Genomic DNA, 18,564 nt, shown 5'->3' on the forward strand with positions numbered 1-18,564 from the left:
GCCCATAAGGCACAAAGGGCTAGGACTGCTTTTTTTCCATGAGTACAACTGTAAATGTATGAGTACGAAATTTCACCTTTTTATCACTAAATTTTTCATGCTACACGTACTTAAGATTGTCACTCAACTTGGTCACCCTTTTTCACACCAGTCCCAGGAAGCAGTGAAGAGCAAGGGTCCTTGCAGCACCCCAGGAGTGACCTCCACTGTGAAATCTGACCACTTATTTCTGACTTTCCTCTCATCCCATGGTGATTTAATTTCCATAAGAAGCTTTAACTAAGGATCTTCGCAATTGCCTTATGGACATGTGGGCAGACTACATTCATCCAGGTCTCTTACCTACATGACAAATCTTTGAAAACCTCACTGAGGCACAATTTTCTATAAGAAAAAAATTAAAAAATAAAAATCACAGAATCATCACAGTTGGGAAAGACCTCTGAGATCACCTAGTCCAACCATCAAAAAATTAGTTCTTCCATTATCTGTTTTGTTCCTTTGGCTGCTTTTCTTGCTTGGTTGTTTGTTTTATTCTTAGAACCATTTCTACCAGCTCACACTGTGTGGCTGTCAGAGCTGCTGGTTCCTCTGGGAAGTTTTGGAAAGTGGATCCTGCATTTTGTCAGCTTTTGAGCTTTTGGTGCCTAGGCAGGTACCAACTTACAACCCAAGTTTTTAATCTAGGTTTGTCATACTTGAGGGCCTGTAGCACTCCCTGGAGAACACACCCAGCTTGGTGATTTGTTTGTTTTCTTCCTTTGTTCATTTTGTTGCTTCGCTCCCTGTTCCTGCTGGTCCTTCAGCCCAACACAGATGCTGTCCCTTGACACAGGTGTCAGGGCATCTGGCCACAGGGCTGCCTATGCCAGGCAGGTGGTGTTAAAGTCTGTGCTTTACCCTTCCTGTGATGATGCTGTACACTCTCTGTGGCAGGTTGTGTCACCTGGGCAAGCAGCAGTGACATTCTGAGGCCCTGAGGACCCTTGGGGGCCTTGGTCTCGTTTTCACAGCTGCCATCCAGTTGAGAAGCATGTGGGATGAAATGAACTGTGCAGAAGGTTCATACAAATAGCCAACTTTTTATTATTGTTGTATTCACTTTGGCCAGCTAGTTTCTATGGTCAAAATAAATTTCAGATTCTGTTTCTAAGAAGTCAGACACGTTGGTTACTCTAAAATTAAAGTACCAAATAATTTCCTTTATTAACATTGTATGTTTAGGTGAAAGGCTTTAATTTTGTAAGTAGACAGAGAGCTGATGTTCTGCACGGGCAGACACTGTTTTTTGAACAGAACATGAGATCTCAATTTTAATGTTTACAAAACAGAAAAATGAAAGGGCTTAGAGTATTTGGTTTTGTCAGCTCAGAGGGAAGATTTAGAGGAGGAGTCTGGAAGTGTTTATTGCAATGATGTAACTTGTATTTGGGCTCAGGCCTGCAGTTCTACATTAGGTGTATGCTTTTACATGACTGGAGAAAACAAAGAATCAAGAAATAACTGAGAAACATGCAAGAAATTTCAACATATTGATTAAGAGAACATCAATTCAGAACACTATTAATCTACATTAGGAGTGATGGGCAGTAAAGTTTCCTACACTTGAACATACAGCAAAGTACAGAAGTGAAAAGAAAAGAAGAAACAATACAAAAAAAAACAAACCCAAAAAAACAGAAAACAAACCAACCCAAAATCAACAGTAACTTCAATTTACATTCAAAATCAAATTTGGATAAACAGTTTCACAGATGTTTGTTCTGGAGTTTCTCTGCAAGAGCTGTATCTGACACGAGCAGGCAAGAGTGAGCACTATCTAACTAAAAATGAGCTATTAAGTTTCAACTATCACTAGACATAGCCTGATTCTGCCTGTCTTCCTTGCAGAGCACAGAGATCAGCCTCCTGATGGCTTCAGGATAGGTAGGGAGTGAGGTGCTACTTGGTGCAAAAAAAAAAAAGGATCATAATCAGGATCACAATGAGCAAAAATAACAAAAGTCAACTAACTTTCTCACAGATTGGTCAGGGCTAGATTTTTTAAGGGATTAACCAAAGCGGTTGGAAACTAGTAGCAGGAGGTCTGCTGAACTCTACCAGGTGCTAAAATACATTCATAGGTCCCTAAATGCCTTTAAAAATCTGTCCCTAGTTCACTTTCCTCATGTTATGGGGGGCTAGGGGGAGGTGGACAAGAAAATCACTTCAAGGTTGATCAATTCATTGAGCTAGACTTTAGGAAACTGTAGAGGCTTCCATAAGAACACTTCCTCCTTCACAAGCTGGCATGCTTAAAACAGTCCCTGGTGGTGTTTATTCCCTGGCATGAACCCCGTCTTTCTGCACAGAGCACACAGATGCCATGCTGCCCTCTCCTTACTCCCATGGATAAATCCTTTGCAGCCAGTATGGTTGCTGAGAGGTGTGTTGCTCTGCTTGGCCACTAAGTCTGATCTTGGGCAAAGTTCAATGGAATTCTGGAGGAGTGGAAACACTCATGGGTGGTTGGTGGCTCTTGGAGCCAATCCCTACAGCTCATGTTCACTCTTGTGAGCTCTGGCTACAGGGTAGGACTATCAGCATACATCTTGCTCCAGTTTTCTTAGCAGCATGTCATGAAATCCAGTACAGCTCTGTGAAGGATGCTAAAAGCGGGGATTTACAAGGGGTCTGTTAGAAGTGCACGTTTGTCATGCAGAGCTTTATAAGGGATCCTGCTTCCTTGACGGGTCACAAGGCAGAAGAAGGCTGACACTGATGTCAGCAGAACAAGTCCAATGAAAAAAGTGGCTGCGAGTATCAGGCTGGCTTCTCCAGAACTCAAAGTTCTGCCAAAAAAATTGACCCCTTTGCTGTCATAGTCTGTTAAAAGAAAAGTAGTTAATTAGAAAGTCACACATAAATCTGAAGAATTTAAAATGACATTTTAAAACTTCCTTACCCTGTGCAGTGGTCTTATTTTTGGCAGTAGTTGCATCATATGCTCCAGTTGTGAGTCCTCCTTCAGAAGGAGCTTTCCGCTCTGTGCAGAGAGAGAAAAAGCATAATTGAGTTGAAAGTCTTAATAAAAACTACTTTGTCATCTGGAAAAGTAGCCCTGATTTTGCTTAACTCCTTCTACCTCACTGATCTGAACTGAAATCCTGATGAGATCAGTATGGCTATTGCTCTGGGCAGCTCCATGGGCAACAGCTCCTACTCTGTTGCCATCTCTGTTACTGCAGTGATAGGATGGGGGGTAAAGGTTTTAAAGTGAAAGAGGGTCAATTTAGATTGTGTATTAGGAAGAAATTCTTTACTATGAGGGTTGTGAGACACTGGAATAGGTTGTCCCAGGAACTTGTGGATGCCCCATCCCTGGAAGGGTTCAAGGCCAGGTTGGATGGTGCTTGCAGCAACTTGGTCTAGTGGAAGGTGTCCCTGCCCATGCAGGGTGTTAGAACTAGATGAACTTTTAAGATTCCTTCCAACCTAAACCATTCAGTGATTCACTGATTCACTTCTGTATTTACTTGTTCATTGAAATTTAATGTCTGAATGAATATGTGTTATAAAATTAATTCACCCTGTCCAAGGAAGGAGTATTTTGGCTACGTTTGTCATTAATTTTATCATCCTGCTGCTACAGGGTTACAGGTACAAGGTGTGCCTGCTGGTGCTATTGTAGCCCCTGCAGACAAGTGTAGCAAACACAGCAGGGGTCCAGGCAGAAGATGCTGAACCCAGATTTTAAGTGAAATGTTGTGATGTGGAGATGCTCCCCCAGGCACTTCTGACTTTGCTCACCAGAGGTGGAACGGACCAGCAACACTCAAAAAAATTACCAGCTTTTCTCAGTCAAAAGATCAGCTGGTTTTCAGAACGATGGACAATAATTTCCTGGAGCATCTTTTATCTACCTCAGCCGGTCTTCCTGCCTTTGCAGGACCCATGAGGGGGCAGTGATTCCAGGGAGGCACAGCACCAGGCCAGCAGACCCTCCCGCACATCATGGGGCAGCAAGGCTAAAAAATAGCCTTGCAGTTGTTTTCTGCTCTGCCTGCCACTGTCTTAGAGGGGCTCTTGTGAAGCACCAGCTGTTTTAAGTTGTGGAGTGCAGCTAAGATTGCTGCCTTTGCCATGTCATTAGGGGTCCTTGTCCTGTCCCTAGGTGATGCCAACTGGCCACAGCAGTAGTTTACAGGTGCTTCCCAGCAGTGTGCAGGGTGTAGCAGTGATGTTAGCTCTGGTCCTTTCTTCCCTGCCTTCCACCTCATCTGCTGTGGTACCACCTCTGAGTCCTAGGACAGGTTTCTGATACTGCACCTGATTTATTGATGGTGTAGGTCGTCTCCATGCCAGCATGGATGTGATCAGCTACGTGGCAGTGCACAAGCCACGTTCCAGGGTTTTCTGCTACAAGTTCAACCGTCTGGAAAGTCCCGGGAAAAAGGTCATACACATCTCCTCTGTGGTCCTTATCTGTCTGTGGCAAGGCAAAATCAGCATTGTAAGAGTCTAGCCTCAAATACTCTCCATGGGCACTGAAATATTCCAGTTAGACTTGCAAGTCCTCAAGACAGAAGAAATACTTCTTGTTATATGTTTCTAGTGTGCTTCACACAAGGAAACTGAGGTCTGTGGACATCCCTCAATTAATTAATTAACAACAGGAGACCCCTCCTAAGGATTTCAAGTGCTGACTGAGCATAGGAGTTTCTTTGAAACATGAATAGTATTGCCAGTGTCAAGCTGTCACCACATAAAACAGCACCATAAGCAGGTATAACTCTCACTGATTTCCTTCCTGTATCTTCCTTTACACTCATGGCTAAATATATATCTTTTACCCACCTAATCATGTCCTCTAACAATGATATTTATTCATGTTTCAAACCGGCTTCAGACTGGTAGAAGCTTTGCAAAGTTCTCATTCATTTTGTGTTTCCTTCAGGTGAAAAACTCCTACTGATCAAAGCGTCAGCCCAGGGCTCTGTGCCCAAGTTGGAAAACCAGGCCAAAACCTGGACTTCTTTGCAGAAATTTCCCATCACACTATAAAGTTTTTACTTTAAATTTACCAACCTTAAAGATGAAGGTCTGTGCATGGAAGTGGACTGTATGCACATCCACTTCATCACCCATTCCTATCAAATACCAGTTTGTCCTGTCACCTTCATTCATCGTTAGACCAAGGAGAGTGTTATAAATCTTCCCATTGATTGCTGGAATAATGACAAAAAAAGGACTGATTAATAACTATGGTATTAAGCTATGGTACAGGTGATGGTAACCTGCACTTCAGGCACCCATTGCTCTTTCTCTCCAGGGTGACCAGGTGCCCAAGCAGAGAGGGGACAGGCACATGTGTCCTGAGAAAGGGCTCTCCATAATCTCCACTGCTGCTGCAGGGAGACATTCACATTTTTGTCTCAGTTTCCAAATCATCTAACTGCACAGAAGCAACCATTTGTTCTGTCTTGAAAAGCATCAGGTATGGTTTTTTTCCTGGTTGAGATCAAACTGCTGAACACAAAGGATTTATGCTGAGACACCACATGGAAAAAGAGAAAATGGGTACCAGCCTTAGAAAGAGAAGTTTGCTTTGCCAGGGCTGTTCCTGCCCCTGTTGTGTCTGTCCTGCCTGGCTCCTGGGCTGGCTGCTACTACAGCCATGGTTTTAAAATGTCATCCTTACTCTCCTACTAAACTAGCCCACAAGGAATGCAGCTCCCAAATGGCAAGGAAAGTCCAGCAGAGCAGCCTCTTCCCATGAGTATTAGATTAAACTATCTCGTTAGAAAAGTATCTTGGCTGGGTCTCATAAAATCGTTTTGCTTCCAGAGCTGCAGCTGATGAAGTGTCCTGTGGTTGGGTAACTGAGGCTAAGTTCAATGTCTTCCTAATAGGGCTGTGAAAAATAAACCTCTGTCCTCTTGGCTGCTGCCACTGAGTCCTACATACCATGCATGCAGTTGCCTTCTACAAAGTTCTTAGTGGAATTAAAATCATCAGGATTCTTATGAAGGTATGTTTCAATATTTTCTTTCAGATACCAGGATTTATTTTCGTCGAACACCATAAACAAAAGGGTAAATTCACGATCAATGTCTTTCCTTAGGCCTCTTTCATCTAGAACTCCTTTTCTGCAAACCACCAGGGGCCCAATCAGACCACTGTATGTGTCCTGAAATAAAATAAATATATGCGTTACAAATTTTGTTGTTCATTGAATTGTGAAATAGATACAGATTAACTCAGATTAAATAAAGATGAAATTCCATTTTCACATCAGATAAGAAAAAACCCATGACCATCTGATGAGAGAGATCTTTCACTACATGTCCCTGTGTTAATGTACCAAAGCAAGGTTTTGCTTTCACCCCATACCCCTCTAACTATTCTTTAAGGAAGGAATCATATTACCATAGTATACCCCTGGGTATTTCAGTAGATTCTGTTACCCTGGCATGTGCATCTGTTACCCAAGATGACAAAGCATCCAGCTCTGTAAATTGTAAATGTCTGTGTTTTTTTAAGAAATGAGAAGCAGGACCCTTTTAGAAACATTACACAGGCAGGATACTTTATCCAGAGAAGTGTCATCTTTAATGACCTTTTCTTGGTTACCTTCACAAAATTCACTGTTGAATAATAAACCCAAGTGATACAGTTTGGGTCTGTTTTACCAGGGCCAGATCGTTCTGGAACGTTCCACCTGTAGGTGTTAATTTCCCCTGAAATAGAGAAAACAATTTTACCAAGAGCAGCTGGGAATTAGAGGCTTTGAATAGTATGTAACTGAGATCTGCTGCCCTCCTCTTCAAAAAAATGATCTGCATCAAAGCTGTCTGTGAAAGAATGCAGCAATGGCATATGGATGTGATTCTGCCTTCTGGGAGTTCTCAAATGTTCCAGTGATGTAAAGGAGGGCAGAAATCCCCCAGGAAAGGTGATCAGCAAATGATGCTGGCAGCAGTGGCACCCTCCAGAGGAGAGTTTGGACATAGGACATTTCATCTTTGGGGGCAAAACTTGTGTCAGACCGATCATCTTGGATGACAATGCTTAAGGTCAGTTGAAAGCATCAGGACCCAAGTTCCAGAAAATATTTCACGGGTTTCCTCAGCTGAAAAGGACAGAGATGTGCAAGTTGGCTCTGGGAATTTGCAGAGGGTGCTGCAGCTGTGTATCAGCTCTGGACCAGGAGAAGAGAGCCGAATATCTGGCTGACTGGCAGGACAAGGGCTTCCTTCCCTCTTCTAGCTAAGCCCCTGCTCCCCAGCAATTACTGGAGAACCCCTATCCCTTCCCAAAAGCTATCACCTCTGTTACATCCTCCCTGATCAGAGATTCCCTGAACCTTGATTAAAAAACAAAAACAACCAAACAAAAAACAACCAAAAACACAAAACCCAAAAAAACCCCACCAGAATCCGATGGGGAAATAATCTATTTGGGTGAGGACCAGTTCTCTACACTGAACACAAGCACACCTATGGTCAGATGAACTGTGTCCTGTGTTTTCCAGCTTTGTTTTTCCCTTTTTTTTTTTTTTTTGCTGGCACTGCAGGGAAGGGTAGGAGACCTCCACAACTACCTAAAAGGAGGTTGTAGAAAGTTGGGGATTGGTCTCTTCTCCCAAGTAACAAGTGATAGGACAAGAGGAAAAGGCCTCAAGTTGGGCCAGGGGAGGTTTAGGTTGGATATTAGGAAAAATTTCTTCACCAAAAGGGTTGTCAGGCACTGGAACAGGCTGCCCAGGGAAGTGGTTGAGTCACCACCCTGGGAGGTATTTGAGAGATGTGTAGATGTGGTGCTTACAGACATGGTTTAGAGGTGGGCCTAGTGGTGGGTTAACAGTTGGACTTGATCTTAAAAGCCTTTTCCAACCCAAACAATTCTATCATTCTCAGATGTAGTCAACACCTTTCTCTTCTAATTGGTGGAGAAATGTTGAACCAGGCAGTCTCTGTCCCAAAAGTCTTCCAGGGTGACAGAAGCCCAGAACAGCTGGGGACACACTAGAAGTCAGGGTTAAACAAGGAAATCACAGAACTCTTAGCCATGGTCTTGGTACAGCCACAACTCAACAGCTGCCAGCATCAGGGCAAAGAATTTTCAAGCTGAAGTGGCTGTGAAATGACTGAGCCTAGTTTTGTGTCACTGAGCCACTACATCATTTTGATGGATGCAATAGTGGGTTTTATTGGATGGCAATAGCTACAAAAAAAAAAAAAAAAAAAAAAAAAATGGCTCTCAAATATCAAACTGTATGAGATGAGTCTCAGGTAAATGCTGAAATATAACTTCATCTTATGGGACATGCACCTCCTGTCCTTTACAGCATGGGTTCATGCACTTCAGTGGAGATCAGAATGGCTTTCAAGTCACAACACTATACGAGTAGGACAGAAAACATGAATAAGAAACCTCTCAGTCTCAAAGGCATTAATGCCATGAAGACATACCCCAGGGAAGAGCTTGTTATCCACCTGTAGCTAACCTACATGTCATCACTTCTTTTCAGAGGGTGTGATGTAAGAAGAGAGCCTGACTATGGTATTTCACTACTTTCTTGCTTTTTACTCACCACTTCAGGACATTTGGAGGCTGTGGATGGAAAAAGGCTGCAGATGGAAAAAAATCTCCGTTCTACTTAAAGCCTGAGACAGTTCTGATGGCATAAAAAGCTTATCTTTGAAGTGTAAATAAAGCATTACCATGGAAAAAACTGCTAAACAAGAGGAAAATGGGTATTTTCTTCCTTTTACCTGCTGGGTAAAGGCTGAAATGGACAGGGAGAGGACAAACTGTGGCAACTGAGAGCTGTTTTGGCTTAGGCTGCTATGGATCTGCTTTCTGCATCTCTTTACCATGCCACCCAAGGCTCCTTAGGAGCTGGAAGTGCCCTCAGGAGCACAATTGGGCAGGACATAAATCTCACTGATGACTGGTTCAGGGTTTAGTACAAGCAGATGGGCTCTGGCAAGTGTGGAGGGAGCAGTCCAACCTGGCCTAGGAAGACAGCAAGGATTTCGAGATGGTGTTGGTGGGGACTGAAGCACCCAGAAACTGTTTTTTTTTTTCAGGGTCTTGTTTACCCTATTAAATTCTGCTTCCAAATTCCTAAGGAAAAGTCTGACTTTACATCTCGCAGAAGAGATTTTTACTCAGGCTTACTGTCAAACCCAGGCACCTTCCCTCTTTAACTCATCCCAAGCCTGCTCCCATGTGGACACAGGAGACATGGCAGTAGTGTTCCCAGTGTTACACCTCGACTGTCAACAAAACAGCACCAATAAGATCGTGGAGATCATAACAAAACAAGGCAATAATGCAAATCCGCTCTTTTTTTGTTTGTTTCCTTCGCCCCATCCCCTCCATGTGTCAATCACAGGTCATCAAACTCCAGCAAGGCAGACCCTGGCTCACGTTTGGCCTGAATTTGTGTGTGATTGTGGTGTAGCATTGCAGTTGCCTACAGGAAAGAGATTTCAGCTTCAAAGGTTTACTGCCTAACAACTTATTTTCATTTAGCTGCACAGAGAAGCTCATAAACACCACGAAAAATATTGCATGGGTGATAGAAAGAAAAGGTGAGTACATTTTTTATTTACTATAATGCCTGGGTTTGAGTTTGACTATCAACTAGAATAGAAAACCCAAGCTAAAAATTGAAGTACAAAAATTTTAACAGGTATTTCTCTAGATGAGAAATGTCAATGTTGTAAGAACTATTTTCCACACTAGAAACTGAGGCATATTTGGAACACCTCTTCAAAGACTTTGCAATCATGTGGCAGTGACATTTTGCACCTTATGCATCAGCTCTGAAGGCAAATGCCAATTCTATGTAGATTAGGAGAGGGGCAGAGTTAACACTGCCAACTACAACTCTATCAATGAGTTTCTCAGGTTTAAGGTGTTCAGTTAAGAGTTTCAGTCTGGAGCAAATTCAGCACTGGCTTACACTTCACTTGCCATGATTATAGGCCTGCTTCTGCTTTCTTGTCCAGAGACATTACATTCCTGTTTCTACCGCTGACAGGAGCAAAGGCTCATTCTCTGCCCAAACATGCTCACTCAATCAAGAACCTACATGGATAACAACATAGAATCATATCTGAATAAACATTGAGCATCTTATGCCTGGAAGAACAAGCGTAAGCTTGAAAGAGGGATTAGCATTCATGTGTTTAAATGCTTTTTTATATAGCCTATATATTTAAAAGGAAAAAAAAAAAAAAAAGAAGAGTCTTACCTGGGAGAGTAATTGGTGTCTCGGGTTGTTCTTCACAACCCACTTCTTCTATTCCATGTGCACTTATGGAGTAAGGCCTGCTGGCTTTGTTCTTAAATACAATCAGTACAGAGTCACCAACCTCAGCGTGGAGTAATGGCCCTAAATTAAAACAGAAAATGCCAGCTGTTAATGTTGCTATCCTGAATTTAACAAACTTTCAATAGTTTGGCCTAGGAGGGGAGCCAAGGTCTTTCCCAAAACCCTCAGGCTTTTCTATTCTTTCAGCAAAGCTGTCAAAATCAGTTTGTTATCTGGGGTTTTGAAAAGTTCCATATACATAAAAATAATCCTTTTTCTTTTTGGTCCATGGGAAGAATTGTTCGCTCTGAAGACAGGTCTTTGAACTGCTTGTTTTTAAGGAAAACGCTCATGGATGGTTTTTATGTATTTCAAAATTCTATTTGTTCAGCTTGTAACAGCTTTTTTTTTAAAAAAAGACCACAAACCAACAAAACACAAAACCAAAGAAAAAAACAAACAAAAAACCAAAACAAACAACCCCCTTTCACTCCATAAAAATTGTGAGCTGTTGTTTATTTTATGACATACACAATTTTGTCTTGCCCAATTTCAAGTACAAATCCAGCCCCTTAACATTAAATTAATCTCCGTACAAGAGCCTCCCCCACATTACATGCTCTTACGATAAGGTTAATCCTGGAATTGCCATTTTGGAATCAGCCCTATTAGAACTGCTTGGGAAACTCCTTATTTGTGTTTGAGAATTGATTGTTTATTTTGGAAAGCATGTTTGCATTCAGTAATTATACAAATTGGGTGTAAAATCACTGATAGTCTGGAACAGGCATCAGTGTTCCTTGTTTTCCATGTTAACAAATGTGGAAAACCTCTTTTTAAAAAAAACAAAAACAAAAACAAAAAACAAACAGCAAACAACAATTCTCCCAATTATCAAGCTGGGTCTGCCAGGCCTGAGAGATACATGCCCAGGAGTTCCAGGTGTTCCTCCTCTTCTGTCCTCACTTTGTGCTGTGAGAAGTCGCCACTTGTATACTCCCTGTAAACCACCTTCTTGTATTTTGAACCAATCAGATCTTCCTCTTGGCTCAGGAAAATATGCCCATAGCTGCAAAATCAAAAGGCAAACGTCAGAAGCCCTAAACCTTACATATCCAAAAGCCGGTAACTGTTGTGCTATTTACAATAAATGTGATAAGAATGTGTGGCTTGGTCCAGTGTGCTGATGGGTTTGAAGCCTTGGGTGCTGCAAGAGATTTTAAACAGCAAATAATAATGCCCACTAATGCACAGCCTCTTCAAGCAGGTAAATCTGAGCTGGTATCACACTCACCCCAAGCCTTTCAGAACACAAATCCTTGACCAAACCTGTCAGAGTGGAGATGAAGTTCAAGCTAAGAGTGAGTTTGGCAGCTCTCTCCAGCTGTGTCCTCTGCTCCAGCAAAAGATACTGCCTGTCCCTGCAAACCTGAATCCTCTTACCACGATGGCTGCTTTCACCCACCTGGCAGCTGCTCAGCCCCAGGCAGGTGATAACCGAAGCCTTTTACAAAAACAAAAGACATCGTCTAAGATAAGGGGGTGCTGCTTTACCCTGCCCTCCTGCTGCTGCACAGGGCTGGATGCTTTCCTAGCATGAAGATAAGGTGAGAGAAGTATTTTCCCTCCTGCACTTGGCAGAGGATGCTATTTGGTGCCCTCCAGGTTTGCACAGCCACCCATGGCTTGTTGTGGCCGCTCCTGTGGGCTGCCTGGCCAGCAGAGGACACTCAGCACCAGCCGAGGAGGAGAACCTTCACCCTCTCCTGAGAGCAGCTCTGCCTCCTGGCCGCTCATCTCCAAGGTGCCCTTGGCAGGGCAGTTGCAGGGTTGGCTCACAACATGCTAAATAAAAGCAAAACTTGCCCCAGGGACGCTGCTTACGGTAGTAATATTGTGTGTGTGCGATGCAGCCTCTGACAATAAAGGAGTTGTTATTTTCTTTGAACACACTTAATCACCTGTGAGTCTTCAGGTGTATTGTCTACCGATTCTTCCATACTCTTCCTTGTTATAGGGTGGTTTCCTAGCAACTTTTCTAAGGTTTGTTTTCAAAATATGTTCCTTGTTCTGCTAAGTGGTATCAGAGACACACCCCCACTCCCCATGCAATACAATTCGGAACATGTGTCTTCTTTATTTTTATAAAAATGTGTTCCTTAGCACAGTGCAGTGTAGACATGATGCACCTGTAGTGGTTACTGTGTTCTGACTTTTCCAGGGGAGCCAGGGGCTACCAGCCTGCAGTGAAGCAGGCTCAGCACCTCCCTGATGTATCTGCACTGCTTGCAGGGGCTGTCATCTGGGATAGGTCCTTGGGTTTCTTCTCTAGGAAAACCAGAGCATTGGGATGGAGAGATTGGGGAGAGTGAGGAAGGGAAAGGAGGGGTTTGGGAGGCATCACTATAGGATTGACCCAGGTCTGGAACAAACACATGGATTTAGGGACATGGAAGCCTTCTTGGGTTCAACAACATTACAACACTCTGAGATGAAAACATTTTAAAATGCTGCCTATGAAATAGTCTCATTTGAGAGGCTGGGTTGTCACTTCATACATACATATTCTGTTATTTTGTTTGGCAAAAAGTGCCTCCTAAAAAGTACAAGTCTGGCTTCAAGAAAGGGTGCTTCAAGTTTCCCCTCCACTATGAGTATGCCCCATGCCCACAAGCATTTTTTGCTTCGGGTACCTTTCCTCATAGCTGCTGATGTTGTAAATATTTGGTGAAGAACTCTTGTTTGAAGCATAGTCCCACTCCACCTCCTCTGCTGCAATGTAGTAGGTCCTCATGGCTCCGTGCTGCTGCTGGGCTCGGGTGCTGTTACGGCAGCTGCTGACCTCGTAGAGGTGTTTCATTCCACCAGCAAAGTGATCAAAAGTCCTGCAAACCACTTTGAATGTGCCTGGAAATGAAAGTGGAGGAGATTAAAGCAATTAAAACAAAAACAAAAACCCCCAACATTTAAGAGCAGCTTGACAAGTTAGGTCCTGTGCCTTGTACATCTCTGATCTGTCCTCTGACAAACCTGATCTGTGATGCTGTATGGAAAGTCAGTCAAGGGGATGCTTATATAGAATCATAGAATTATTTTTGGTTGGAAAAGACCTTTGAGGTCATCAAGTCCAACCTTTAGCCCAGCACTGCAAAGTCCACCACTAAACCACATCCCCAAGCACCACATCTACACAGCTCTGAAATACCTCCGGGGGTGGTGTCTCAACCACTGCCCTGAGCGGCCTGTTCCAGTGCCTGACAACCCTTTTGGTGAAGAATGTTTCTTACTATCCAATCCAAACCTCTCCTGGCACAATCTAAGGCCATTTCCTCTTGTTCTATCACTTGTTCCTTGGGACAAGAGACCAACATCACCTCACTACAACCTCCTTTCAGGCCGTTGTGGAGAGCAGAAAAGTCTCCCCTCAGTCTCCTTTTCTTCAGACTAAACAACCCCATTTCCCTCACCCTCTCTTCAGTCTTGTGCTCTAGGCCCTTCACCAGCTTCATACCTGTTTGAGTTAGGTTAGCTTAGCCAAGGGAGCTGGGAATATTAGTTGTTCTCAAGGTACCCATCCTTTGTTACTATGTTACCTCCCACATCCAGAAAAGGATGGAGGTTCTCCTTAGTCTTCCTTTTGTTGTTGACATATTTATAAAAACATTTAAAATGTCTTTTACACCAGCAAAGTAGCCAGATCATGCTCTGGTTAGGCTTTGTCCCTTCTAATTTTCTCCCTGTATAAATTCACCACATCCTTGTGGACCTTTTGAGTTGCCTGTCCCTTCCTGTGGATTATGTTGGCACAGGAGCTGCTCACCTCAGAACCTGCTGACTTGGAAAAACTAAGGGGGCTGAAGGAGAAACTAGCTGATCAAATGGATATGCACCAGTCATCTCTTTTAGTCACTGCATGCCCTATGGTTCAAAGAAGTAAGAGGACAGGGATTCAAAATGACATTCACAGGCTCAAGACCAAACATGCACATAAGAGGCTGCAGGGCTGCAGCTTGTAACTCCTGCATTACAACAGGTTCTTCAACTAAAAGCAAAACATGAATGCAGACACAAATGGAGATCCACAGGCCAGCAAGCAACTTTCTTCTCTGTCAGAAACACCAGCTTGCTCCAGAAAGTCACCATAAATTATTTCTAACTCATTGAGTTAGGTCAGTTTAGCCAAGGGAGCCCTGAAAAGCAATCGATTCAATGTCAGGCAGCAGGAACAATCTTGCCAGTAAACCTTCACTAGTGCTGCCCACACTACAGAAGTGTCCATGGGGGACACGAGAACACTGCAGTAACAGTGGGATCATCTTTTTGGCATGTCCATGGGCAGATTTTAACATTTATACTCCCCATATACTCAAGCAGAAGCTGACCACAAGGTAGTCCTGTGTAGCTCCACCTGCTAGCACTCTTGTGCAAGAAGAAAGCACTTTCACAGCTGCATTGCATGTGAGTCAGTGATGCAAGCAAAATTAGAAGCATAGCTCTGTCCAGACTGGATCTCAGTCTATTCCTTGTGCTTCCAGAGCAAAAATGGTGAAAAGCTAAAATAACATGCAGTTAAAGAAAGTCACATGTTGGCAGTTGTAAAGGTCTGATAACTCATTCACTTTCCCTTCTTGCCAGCAGAAGGATAGCTAGCAAAAAGTAATAATCTCCTAGAATATATAGTTTAATGTGAGTCCTGCAGTGCAGTTTCATGACAGATGGTGGAAATGTATGGGGTATGTGTAAGAAAAGAATCTGCTATCCTCTATAGGACACCAGGGTTGGAGATCTCACCTGGCATGCACACAAGGCCAACAGGTATTTCTATCAGGTGCTACAGCCAAGGATGGCCCTTGGCATAGCCTTGCACAACTCTGTTGACTCTTGATTTAAGGAGTTGCACCAATATAAACAAAAGGTAATGTTGCGTTCTTTGTCATAAAGCTTATATGTTACCTACAACAAACAATTCACTCCCTCTGAGTCTAAAGAATGTATCACTGGATTATACATGAGAATTTAAAGTGCGTTTGAATGCCTTTCCTTCTGAAGAAACTCCTGAAGACCAACTACTATTAAAAATTTGTTATGCAAATCCTAAAATACGTTAAATTATGCTGACTATCTACGTCACAGTGGAATTTATCTTTGTTAAAAAAAGCCTGTTTTGAGAGTTATGGAAATTCCATGAGCATCCCATTAGTTATGTCTCTGCCTGTCCCAAGCCTTCACTCTTCTGTGCACACACATATTTCATTTATAGCACCTTCCCACAAAAATAGCCCAACCTGAGCTCTCAGCTATGCCAGGTCCCCATGATCTCCATGCTTTTAGGCTCCCTGGTGTAGAGCAGAGCATCTCACCAAGAGTTATTTTGGCTGCCCGATTCCTGCACCTGCCTCACCAGCAGAGTAAGTTCATGAACGTACCCACACGGTCCGGCTGCATCAGCGCTGTCCCCGACAGATGAGGAAACAAGGCCAGCCCGTCCCTCGTCGTCCCTCTCAGGTCGATGGTGTTTCCTTGAAAATGAACCCCGTGCATGTCATAGTGACTGCCCAGCCCGATGAGGTGCCAGGAGACTTTGTCTTCCTTGCACATGGCCAGGCCTGGCAGGTTACCAAACAAGTAGCCGTTGACAGCTGGAGGAGAAGGGAAGAGCCCAGTTGACAGCAGGTTGATGGAAACTCATCACAAATCCTCCTACCACCTCTCCAACAAGAGACTCATGACTCAGCAAGTCACAGCATTAGTTAAAAGGCCATTTTGTGAAGCAAAAATAGCGCTGAATAACATCACATTAATGCCTCAATGGTATTTCTGTGAACTCTGAGTTTCTACCTTTTTTTTTTTTAGCTGGTAAAATCTTATAATAGCTCTTGGCAGTGATGTAGCACTTCTCAAGCTTTTCACACACCAGTTCGGTGTATGAATTAGGTACATCCTTTCTGCCTGGAGACTGTTTAAACAACTCAATAAGGCCATTGAGTGGGCCATAAAGGGTCTGAGATATAAGTTCAGTTCTGATGGAGAATTTTTATGTGATTTTGACCTTTGGTTTCCACTTATACTTCCAAAATGTCTCTCTTTCTTCCACCCGAGTGTTATGAAGCTAAACTTCCTAATCCTCAAATGCTCTCTGTGGCCACTGGGTGAAAGATGGCAGAACAAAACTTGAGATGCCACCTCACAAGTGAAGAGTAAGGTAGATGGGTCCAGGAAGCTCCACAGTTCTCTAACCATACATATTCGCAGTGCTCTTTGGAAAATTAAAGCAAAGAGAGGTTATGTGATTTGCTCAAGTTTGTCATGTCAGAAATAACTTGGAGGAGGTCCATGCTGAAGTCAGGTACTTACATCCAAAAGTGATGTAAGTTGTTCTAGAATATTATTTGTCATTTCCCTTGTCTTTGTCTTTCCTCTGCAGGACATGGTCACTGCCCAAGTGGGCAGAGCAGAGCCAGTGGACCTTTATTATCTGAGTCAGTGTCAAGGCCAGCAGTGAAACTTAAATCACCAGTGAACAACAGCCTTTTCTGCAGCTAGTGCCTGACTCAAGTGTTGTATCTAAAAGCAACACTCTGTTCCCTGCCTCCAGGTGCAGTTGGTTGTTTCTACCTGAACTCCAGTGCTCTGCAGTCAGCCATGAGCAACGGTAAAATCTGCCAAATCGTCTTCCTAATATCATTGAAGAAAAGGGTTCATTAACACATATTAGACTTTCCTTACCATGCATTTTATTGGATTCCTTGAAATCTGGATCATTTTCATCTACTTTTGAAGGGTCCCCAGTAAAGGTTTCAATATTCTTGTGCAGATACCAGCTGTCATTCTCATCAAAGATTGAAAAGAGGAGGTAAAATTCTCTGTCGATTCCTTTCTGTAGCCAAGAAGGAACCCAAGACATTAAAAAGAAAATCTGAGCAGAATTACCCAAGTAAAAGCTGCTGGGTTTTTTTAGCAAATCTTTCTTTCCCCAAAAAAATTTCAGCCACCTTCTTATTGTGTCCTCGTAGGGACAGGGATTGGCACTCTTCCATCAGCCAACAGCATAAAAAAAAAAGTGACTATTACTTACTTTACTTAGCATGGAAGATGCATTAATTGCTAATAAATGCTTGGAAAAGAGGGAAAGCCTAGGGAAGAGCCAGAATACTGAGGAATGACAGTTTCATCTTCCTAATCATCCCCTTAGGTCAGCTTTTACCCTGAGGAGTGACATTGGTTTTATCTCTCAAAAATGAGCTGGGAACTGGGCAAACTGGCCCATATAGACCTCCCCCCCAGTGCACCATCCTGCTGCTAGGGATGGGCAGATGTCCACGCTGGGCACCTGCGTCCCGTCGTGATCCAGCGCGTTCTTCCGACAGACCAGCAAAGGCCCCACGAGGCCAGAGTTGGTGTCCTTCACAGCATCAGTGGCTGAGTAGTATAGATAGGTCAGGCAAGGGGGGTCACTGCCTGATGGGCCTCCATTTTCAGGCACCCTCCATTTGTATGTGAAGGTTTCACCGGGTTTAACGTGGGCTCCTGGCTTCAGGTAGCCTGCAGAGAGAGAATTGAGAAGCATCAAGGTTTTGTCTTCCTGAGCATAAACATTGGCTGGGAGTCGGATGTAGCTGTTGATTTCTGTAGACCTGCTTCCCTTTGCAGCCACAGCTTGAGCACAGTCCTTTAGTCTGGACACTTAAGCCCTGAAGACATCTCACCAGAGTCCTATCTCATGGGGACAACTCAGCCCTTTTCGCTGCAGAACAAGTTCAGCTGCTTCACCCAGACACCTTCTGATGCCATCTGGATTCAGTCAGACAAGACATGCAAAGCTCATCCTTGTGCTTAAATGGCCTCCTCTAGTAGTTGTTGCTTATCTGCCCTATCATGAGATTAATCTGTGGCACAAACACAGACTCCAGCTCTTCATTAGGCACCAGCAAAGCCATTACATCAGTGAGCAGAGCTGCAGATTGGGCTGTTTAGAAATTCACAATAAATCTGATCCTGGTAATTGCTTTTTCCTGATTTTGTAGCAATGCAGGGGAGCCTCTGTCAGAGTCTGCAGAAGGCAATTGCTATTGTTGCCTTTAGAAGCTACTTTTAAATGATCTGGGCCATTATCTGCTGTGGTGCACAGAGCGCATGTAGCACCACTCGTGTAATTTAGCTACTGAAAAGGGTGCTGGCATCCTCTCAGAGAGGACTCACAAAAGGGAATGGAAAGAAAAATTGGTGAAAGGGGTCATCCCTGCACCATTTTGAGGAAC

The 18,564-nt window shown here is 43.4% G+C and overlaps 1 protein-coding gene across 1 annotated transcript in view; it reads right to left on the reverse strand.

The window, feature by feature from the left end:
* Positions 1 to 2,662: 2,662 nt before the first annotated feature.
* The window catches only part of HEPHL1 (hephaestin-like 1), a 36,867-nt gene continuing 20,965 nt past the window's right edge, over positions 2,663 to 18,564 (reverse strand). Inside the window, exons 9-20 of the mRNA XM_009999502.1 lie at positions 17,637 to 17,848; positions 17,033 to 17,183; positions 15,733 to 15,945; positions 13,000 to 13,213; positions 11,236 to 11,375; positions 10,247 to 10,387; positions 6,613 to 6,719; positions 5,947 to 6,169; positions 5,068 to 5,207; positions 4,309 to 4,468; positions 2,945 to 3,025; positions 2,663 to 2,865 (exon numbers count right to left, since the gene is read on the reverse strand). Of these exons, the coding sequence (XP_009997804.1) occupies positions 2,663 to 2,865; positions 2,945 to 3,025; positions 4,309 to 4,468; positions 5,068 to 5,207; positions 5,947 to 6,169; positions 6,613 to 6,719; positions 10,247 to 10,387; positions 11,236 to 11,375; positions 13,000 to 13,213; positions 15,733 to 15,945; positions 17,033 to 17,183; positions 17,637 to 17,848 (1,985 nt within the window). The remainder of the gene's footprint in view (positions 2,866 to 2,944; positions 3,026 to 4,308; positions 4,469 to 5,067; positions 5,208 to 5,946; positions 6,170 to 6,612; positions 6,720 to 10,246; positions 10,388 to 11,235; positions 11,376 to 12,999; positions 13,214 to 15,732; positions 15,946 to 17,032; positions 17,184 to 17,636; positions 17,849 to 18,564) is intronic.

This window comes from Chaetura pelagica, unplaced genomic scaffold (assembly GCF_000747805.2).
Source record: "Chaetura pelagica isolate M959 unplaced genomic scaffold, ChaPel_1.0 scaffold100, whole genome shotgun sequence".
In the NCBI taxonomy this organism is placed as follows: Eukaryota; Metazoa; Chordata; class Aves; order Apodiformes; family Apodidae; genus Chaetura; species Chaetura pelagica.